This window comes from Octopus bimaculoides, chromosome 23 (genome assembly GCF_046866305.1).
Source record: "Octopus bimaculoides isolate indiv1 chromosome 23, ASM4686630v1, whole genome shotgun sequence".
In the NCBI taxonomy this organism is placed as follows: domain Eukaryota; kingdom Metazoa; phylum Mollusca; class Cephalopoda; order Octopoda; family Octopodidae; genus Octopus; species Octopus bimaculoides.
Genome location: NC_142950.1, coordinates 20,981,943 through 20,991,024, shown reverse-complemented (window position 1 = coordinate 20,991,024; position 9,082 = coordinate 20,981,943). Strand labels below are relative to the sequence as shown.

Sequence of the window (9,082 nt, the reverse complement as noted above, 5' to 3'; positions counted from 1 at the left end):
CAATTCCTGAAGCAGGTGGTGTGTGGTGGTCTTGAGTAAAACACTTCATCTCGTGTTGCTCTGCAATCAGTTCAACACCTGTTGTGTGGCACACCATGCACCTGTTCAGGCAACGTCAATATGATGGCAGTAGGGAGCTAGTAGTGTACAGCACATACATTTGATTATTATAAACAAATCATTTGTGCAGGTCATTCGGCAAAATGGTGAACAGTCATACATCATCTTCGAAGGGAGGTTCCATAATATATGCATTTTATTGAAGCTTAAAAACTTCACACACACACACACACATATGAAACCTAAATAATCAAGAAATACATCATTAATTAGTGTTAATTCAAATGAAAATGAGTCACAACAACAAAGGGAAGATTTGTTCTATTTTTATAGAAAACATTACATGTTATATAATAGGGATGTGAGCAAAGAATAAGATTAACAACTTGGACAGATTCAAAGGTGAAAATGTAGAAAGATAAAGAAAAACAAACAAAACTATAAGAAATATTTTTTTGTATTTTTTTTTCCTCAATTCCAACAAGTAAACAGTTCATTGTCTCCCCAGCCTGCCAATTCTTATAATAAATTGCAATACACATTGATTGCTTGTTGATTGTTGTTTTTTCACTTTTTTTCTCCCCCTCTCTCTCAAACAAAAAAAATAGAAAATGTTATTAAAAATTTTAAGAAAAAGGAAAGAAGAATTAGAATAAAAAGAATTAGTTAACCCTTTTGTTATCATATTTCTGTGGTTGTACAGTGCCCTTATTTCAATTAAAATAACTTTATCACACACACACACACACACATGTACACGCACATACATACATACATACACATGTACATATATATCATGAACTAACTATTACTTTCTCAGATGCAGCACAGAATTTTGTCAGTGAACAGGTCGCGGTCTCAAAGCGACGAAAATATTTTGACAAATTAAATTTAAATGTTGAAGTGAATCTAACGGATTTTGTGTGTTATTTTAAATGGCTTATAAACACCTTCCACGCTGCAACTTTATCACTATTAGTTTGGAACATAAATTAACATGAAATCTTGATGGAAGATTTCATTTAGATCAGTTTAATAACAGTGAATTTGTTTCACAGAACTGAGAAGGGCAGTCTCAGGTAGGTTATTATTAAAAGGGTTAAATTTCCTATTCTTTAAGCAAATGGTTGCATTAGGAGAGTAGCTTGATGTAGTCGCTACGTTGAGTGGGACTCAGTTAGTTGTAGATTCTCTAAGTGTAAAGATAGGTCTTGTTCAGAAGAAAATGTAGAATGTAATGGGCTGTTGGCAGGACTTTGTGGAGTGTTGTTAGGGGCAGGAGGTGACATGACACTGTCATCACAAGCATTTGAATCTAACCTCGACACCATAGATGGGATCTCACCACCCAATGGCCCAGGACGTCCCTGTGAACTCTGGTTTAGCTTTATGCCAGCAATGCCTTTCTTTTCAGGTATGTTGACAAAGTCTCTTTTGATCTGACGTCTCTTCATAGGATTGTCTTGCCTGTATTGGATGTTTTTCTCAAAGTCTATTGTGTAGACATAGCCAGCAATTAGTAAATCAAAGCTGGTCTCATTGGTCTTATAGCGCTGCTCCATCTCTCTGCTCGTTCGTTCATCATACTGCCACCAGCCATTACGACCCTCATAGAACCATTGGTAGTTTTTGTCAAAGGTGACAGTCTTTTCAAGTTGTTCTTCATTCAACAGGGGAGGGTTCAAGAAACAACTGTCAGGAATTTCTTGCCGACACAGAGCACAGCGCTGGCTTTGTTTTGCAGACCCTTTCATGCACAGGAAGCAGAAAATATGTTTGCAGGGAAGCTGCACAGGATATTCGCAAGGGTGCAGGCAGATTGCACATTCAAACTTTTCAGGAGTATTAATGGGGAGCATTTCTGGAAATATAAAGAAAAGTGCTGATGAACAATAGTGAAAGACAATAGAGAAAAAGAAAGAAAATAAACAAAGAAAAAAAAAACTACCTTTTCCTTTCATATGAGACTTTGAGAAAAAGCTCTTCCAAAAACCTGCCAAAATGATATCCTTTATCTTTTGTTTCAGTTACTGGACTGTGGCCAAACTAAGGAACACCGTTGATGGATTTAGTTGAACAAATCAATCCAAGTGATGGATGACAGGCAACTGACTGTAAAATCATAGGATTTAGTCAAACAAATCAACTCCAGTATATTATTTTTCTCTCTTTTTAAGATTGATACTTATTCTATCAGTCTCTTTAGTAGACCCACTAAGCTACAGGGAGATAAACAAACCGACACTGATTGTCAGGACTGCATTATGCTCTAGTGTTTGCGTTGACATGGTTTCTACAGCTGGATACCCTTCTTAATGCCAACCACTTTTCAGAATATAGTGCTGCTCTTTTTTGTGTTACCAGCACTATTGAGATATATGTCTGTGTGTGTGTATAGCTTATAGATGAGAGAGAGATATTTTCCATATGGAATACACTTTGTAGAGCTCAAGAGATTTAAACTTGAACAGGTAGAGGATTAAATGTAAGGATAACTTGCTTATCCATTTACATACATACATACATATATATATATATATATATATATATATATATATATATATATATATGCTGAGCCAGTTTTTTAAGCACACCTCTTTCAAGAGCTCTAACTTTTTTCTAACTTGCTTTTTTTACTTTACTTTTCAGATAAATAATGTCAGACATCAGACATCAGTAATTGAAAAGGTATGCTATAATCATTGCCTTAAAAATGCAGCATACTGATACAGAGATTGCTTGCTTCCTGAAAGCTGCTTGATCCTCCACTGTCAAAGCTCAAAAGGAGCACGAGGCTGCTGACAGGGATCCGACATCAGCAGCTAAATGCAAAACCCCTGCACAGGGTCATAATGCTATCAGAACACATAACTTTGTACAAAAAGTCCAAGAAATAATCAGAAAGTCAATCAGAGCCATTGCAAAGGACCTCAAGGTTTCAGAATGCACCTTCAGAAGAGTTGCACAAGAGGACATCTGGTTCAAGGTGTATATGATGCGGAGGGATCAGCCTATGTCAGATGTGATAAGAGAGAATCATTTGATCCATACAAAATGCTTGCTGAACAAGTTAAAACACCAAGAGGCTGGAATACTTTGGTTTCTGTCAGATGAGAAAAATTTTAATCAGAAGATTATGCAGAGACTGGAATGAAGGTCCAGTGGTCACACATATTAAGTTCCCAACAACTGTGATGGTTCTGCAAGTCATCAGCAATGAGGGAAATGTCATGCCTCCTCACTTTTTTCACAGAGTTTAAGAGCCAATGCCAGTCTGTAGAGAGGTGTTGGAGAAAATTATGCCAGTCTCCATTATCATTTTCTCCCAGATACAGACCTCAGTCCACTGGATTTTTACGTATGGGGCAAAGTTGAGAGAGGGGTCAGTCAACAATATCATACAATCCCCCAAGACTGCCATAACCAACATAATGTCCAAAATTGATAAAGATCATCTTATTCAGGTATGTCAACAGTGCCAGCTCTGTACTGAAACAGTCATTGATGCTAATGGTAGATTCTTTGAATAGGTGTAATAAAAGGATTCTCAAGATTATCTGTACCAATTTGTTTTCAATTACAGCTTTTCTTTGATGAGCTATGCATCTTTTTCTAAATTCATAAAAATAATCTGAAAAAAACTGCTACACCCTGAGTGTGTATGAATATATTTGTTTATATATGTATATGGACATATCAGTGTGAGGTATATGGATGAAGTTTCCAATGAAGTGTGAGGTATATAAAGAAATGCTGATCACTAAATATGGTGGAAGCTTGTGGATGAGGAAGACCTAGGAAGACAGGAGACAAAGTGGTGAAGGCTGATCTCATACATACATATATGTAAGCATACAAAAATAATATATACATAGTACTTGCAGAATTTATTTGCATTAAGATGGGCAGATTTTCAAGAGAATATCCTAGTCGTTTGTCATTTCTTCTGTGAGGCTAAGGGTTCTGGGGTCAGCCATCACCACTTCATGTCTTTCTGGATCTTCCTCATCCACAAGCATCACCACATTCAGTAATCAGCACTTCTTTATACAGCTGTCCTCATCCATACACCTCACATGTCCATATCAATGCAGATTTCTTTCTTGCACACTACATCTGATCCCTCTTATGCTCAGTCTTTCAGGACCATTATACTACAACATTCATGCACACTCACATTGCACATCCAAATGAGCATGCTCACTTCATTTCATTTCCAGTCTCCTCATGGCCTCTGCATTCAAGTCCCATGTCTCACTACCATGCAACATTGCAGTTCTAACACAGGCATAATATAATCTGCCTTTCACTCTGTGGAAAAAGACCTTTGTTACCAGCAGTAGCTCCCTGAACTTTTTTCAACCTGCCATTACTCTGGCTACTATGCTCTCACAGTACATACATATGTATATACAAGCTGTAGTCCACTGTTTTGCATCTCAGCATCTAAAATTCTACATAGGGACACAGCGACTTTAATTGGTTAGGGCATAGGTGAGTGTGTGCGTGTCTATTTATATGTGTGTGTGTGTGTATGTGTGTGTATATATATATATATATATATATATATATATATATATATATATTATGATTTGTAAATGTAAGATCCAAGGATCCAGGTGTAGGGAGTTAGTAAGCTTCAAGAAGTCTGTAGTAAGGATAAAAAACAAATTTTTCCTATATCGAGGTTCAATAAGCTGAAAAATGTTATTTTATAGTTCATAACTGCATATATAGCAAATGTGAATGAAAATCCAGATTGAGGGAATGGAGTATGTAAAATCCTGGCTAGCTAGGAAACATATGTAGCTTGGATTTCACCTGCTCCATTCCCTCAATTTGGATTTATATATATATATATATATATATATATATATATAAAAACAAATAGTAAATGAGTATATGCATATATACGTACAGGTATGTGCATACCGACATCCACCTGTATGTATAGGTGCATATCTGGGTACAGGACATTGCAAACAAAACGTAGACGAGAAAACACACAAGCCACATAGAGAACATTCTACTTCATTAGCTACCGGCGTTTCGACGAGCTTGGGCAGGACGCATCGTTAAAACGGGTCATCCCATGGACCGATCTATATCACCATCATCATCATCATTTAACGTCTGTTTTCCATGCTGGCATGGATTGGACGGTTTGACTGAGGCCTGGAGAGACAGCAGTAGCTGCACCAGGCTCCAATCTGATCTGGCAGAGTTTCTACAGCTGGATGCCCTTCCTAATGCCAATCACTGGGAAATGTAGTATTCTTGGAAACTTAGTAAAAAGTTTCAATAAATATTCTGTCAGTGAACAGGTCGCGGTCTCAAAGCGACGAAAATATTTTGGCAAATTAAATTTAAATGTTGAAGTGAATCAATAAATATCGATACCTAGTAAATCGATGAGTTATTTCCCTTAGTTCATTTGTATTCTTTACACACAGGAGCCTTTAGAAAGTGAAATTTTGTAGAAGATAACAGGAAGTATATTTTATGCTTGTTTGAGCATGCATAAGTGGAGGCGCAATGGCCCAGTGGTTAGGGCAGCGGACTCGCGGTTTCGATTCCCAGATCGGGCGTTGTGAGTGTTTATTGAGCGAAAACACTTAAAAGCTCCACGAGGCTTCGGCAGGGGATGGTGGCGAACCCTGCTGTACTCTTTCACCACAACTTTCTCCCACTCTTACTTCCTGTTTCCTGTTTCTGTTGTGCCTGTAATTCAAAGGGTCGGCCTTGTCACACTGTGCCACGCTGAATATCCCCCGAGAACTACGTTAAAGGTACACGTGTCTGTGGAGTGCTCAGCCACTTGCACGTTAATTTCACGAGCAGGCTGTTCCGTTGATCGGATCAACTGGAACCCTCGACGTCGTAAGCGACGGAGTGCCAACAACTGAGCATGCATAATCCCTCTTCAAAAATCAACGCCACAGAAATGACGTTCATTTGTCGGTAATCTTCGGCAAAAACATATCCGAGATAGAATAAATATTACTTTGCTTAGAAAGAGATAAGGGCTGGCAAAGAGTAACCGGCGTTAATAAAAGAACTGTCCGGGGAAAGTTTCGTTTGACCCATTCACGCATGCTGACTTTCCATGTATATAGATGTGAGTGAGTGTGTGTGACTATAATAAAGGCACCGTCATCAAGGGCTCAGTCCAGTCATGGGCAAACTGCAGCCTGCGGGACTTTCTGAATGGCACACCTAAACGGAAAATTACCTTTTTCTTCTTCTCTCTTTTAGTAGTGAGGCCCGCCTGATAATGAGTCATGTCTCATGCGGCCCGTGCCTGGTTTGGTCGATCAAAATCAACTTTAGTATTTATTTTATGTTCGGTACTTATTCTATTGGCATCTTTTCGTCGATGGAATCTGTACCGGGATAGAATTAAGTGGGAGGACGTAATCAAACCAACATCGATTAAGCGTGGTATATCAAACGATAAGCGCAAGCACACACACGTGTGTGTATATATATATATATATATATATAGGCGCACATGGCGGATTACGATTATGTTGCTAACACTAAGAGATCCCCCCCCCCTTAAGTTGAGCCTAATCCCCATCACCTGGAGTGGTTTCCTCATAACTCTCTTCAAATGAATTATTTTTAAACATTTTGTAGAAATACGTTTTCGAGGGTATAGATTACGATTGTATTGAGGTTTTAAACATACAAGCCTAAAAAAAAAGTGGAAAATGCCAAAGTTTCGGAAACTAATGGTAACAAATAGCGACTAAAGGTAGAACTGAATATCTTAATGTTTTTTTCTCCATTTCTTCATCATAATGGTAATCTACACTTTCGAAGACGTATTTCTAAAATATGCCATTTAAAAATATACATTTTTTTTTTTCTTTTTCTTTTTTCGGAAAGTGAAGTGGAAACAAAGTCGCTAAAGCATCAAACTGTGGTGCTGCCTATACGTACCACAATCTCTGAGCTGAAATACATAAGAGTATGTGTGTGTATGTAACTTGGTTTTAGTTATAAGACTGCAGCCATGCTGGGGCATCGCCTCGAAGAGTTTAGTCGAACAAAGTCTGATACTTGTCCTGCAGGTCATTTTGGTGAACTGCTAAGTTACGGGGACGTCAGCAAACCAGCACCGGTTGACAAGAGGGGGCGGGTTACATACACAGACACAAAGACAGTTTCCGTTTACCAATCCACTTACAAGGCTTTAATCTGCATGGGGTTACTTATATGTATACATGCGTATGTATGTGAGTAGGTACGTACGTATATATGCATGTGCAGATACATAAGCACTTTAGACGCAACGTAAAAATTTAATGTTGATACTACCTTCATCTTGATGGTCTTCGACAACTACATCTATGTTGGCCCTCTTCTCATTACCACCATCCCAGTTCTGATTCTGGAGGCAGGGATTCAAATTGACATCATCCATTCGCACAAACTGTGGTGCTAAAGCTCGTTGTTAATCCAAAATAATGTCCCTGAAGTTGGTGTTGTTAATTTTATCAATGTTTGCCACAAGTAGATGACCACTACTGAGGTATTTGTTGCTGGTCGTCGTTATTTCTGATGCCTTCACTGTAGTTATTACTGCTATTATTGTTGTTGTTACTTATATATTACTGGGTTATATGTATCTACCCAAGACTTGTTTGTTTTTAAAACACTGGTCTGTCCTGTTTACTTTTTTGATAACTGAACCTCGCTCCTTTCTGCCGGTAATGAGGATTGAAGTAACAACCTCGACCGTTTGTAATTAACCTGAAGGTATAATTAACATGTCTGTTTGCCGAACGACAGGTCAACAGTACGACAACGGTATTAAACTTCGGATTTAGAGACAAAACAACAGAAAAATGAGAATCTGTCTTGATCTGATTTCTGGGAAATCGACATTCAAGCGATGACGTAGGACGAGGATCGGAAGTGACGTAGTTCGCACAACAAACTAGCTTCTTGTAATTTCTTCGTTTATTTTTTACTTTTTATTTGTTTATTTAATTTAATTATTTATTTGTTTACTTGTTTGTTTACATACTTAGTTATTTGTTTATTTATTTCACTTCTTGTCACGGCAAAACAAACACAAATACATAAAGAGAAAAATAAATAAAAACAAAACTGAATAAAAATCACAAAACAAAAAACACCTCCCTCAACAAAATTTCTCCTCAATTTAAATATTAATGTCTATTTTTATTTTCTAATTTGTAAAAAAGGTACTGAATTGTTGAAATGCTAATTCCTCACTATCAGTGACCGTTCATTGTATGTATATATATATATATATATATATATATATATATAACATAAATGCAAAAACTAATTTCTGTGTCACATTTTGACCCCTTCTCTCCCTATTCAATAATATTTCCACGTGTTGGGGTGAGAGTAATAGTAGGTATAGAGACGGTGAGGGCAGTGGCGAAGACAGAGAGAGAGAGGGAGAGACAAAGAAATTTAGGAAGAGTTGATGATGTTTTATTAAAAGTAGTAGAGCAGATGGTGGCTTGGGGAGTAATAATATGAGAGAGAGAGAGAGATGACGTACAACTTTCCAAGACAAATTCCTGTGGCCAGCATACTGAACCAACTACTGAACACTATCATTTTTGTTTTATTTTTTGCTTTCTTTAATACATACATGTGTGTGTGTAACTATATACATATACACACACATATATATCTATACGTATAAATTTGACATGGGCGATTCTTTCTTTTCTTGGAATTCACGGTCAAACGGCTGGGTGGAATTACACGAAAAATACACAGATGTGTAGAATGGTGTGTAGGTGGTGTTGCTGGGCTTTGTATTTTTTCATAGCTCCCATGGTTACCGAGATAATCTACTCTTGTATTTATGAATGAGAAAGGGAGGGGCAATAGATGAATAAGGAAGGAAGGGGTGATGTCATACTTGGTAGTGGGATGATGAAAATTGTACGCTGAAAAATAAATCAAACAGTGTTTCAACTCTGTGTGAATATATGTGTGTTTATGTAAAAGGGGGGTATGTGAATGA

General features: G+C 37.5%; 1 protein-coding gene across 2 annotated transcripts; it reads right to left on the bottom strand.

Moving 5' to 3' along the window:
- Positions 1–370: 370 nt before the first annotated feature.
- Positions 371–7,965, bottom strand: LOC106873788 (E3 ubiquitin-protein ligase rnf146). 2 transcript variants are annotated; one of them, XM_089340583.1, is made up of 2 exons: positions 7,006–7,965; positions 371–1,921 (listed from the first exon to the last, which is right to left on the bottom strand). In XM_089340583.1, exons 1-2 carry the CDS (start codon positions 7,139–7,141, stop codon positions 1,218–1,220), a joined length of 840 nt encoding a protein of 279 aa, XP_089196709.1. In that variant the 5' UTR covers positions 7,142–7,965; the 3' UTR covers positions 371–1,217. The 2 variants fall into 2 exon arrangements, with proteins under 2 accessions (XP_089196709.1, XP_014776784.1); XM_014921298.3 differs by having other exon boundaries at positions 7,384–7,965.
- Positions 7,966–9,082: the final 1,117 nt, after the last annotated feature.

What these genes read in the sequence shown, in the direction of transcription:
- LOC106873788 (XM_089340583.1), bottom strand. Translation starts at nt 7,141, where the DNA reads ATGACCTGCAGGACAAGTATCAGACTTTGTTCGACTAAACTCTTCGAG. An exon ending in ATTTCAGCTCAGAGATTGTG is followed by an intron (nt 1,922 to 7,005) that starts GTACGTATAGGC and finishes TTATATTTCCAG; the next exon opens with AAATGCTCCCCATTAATACT.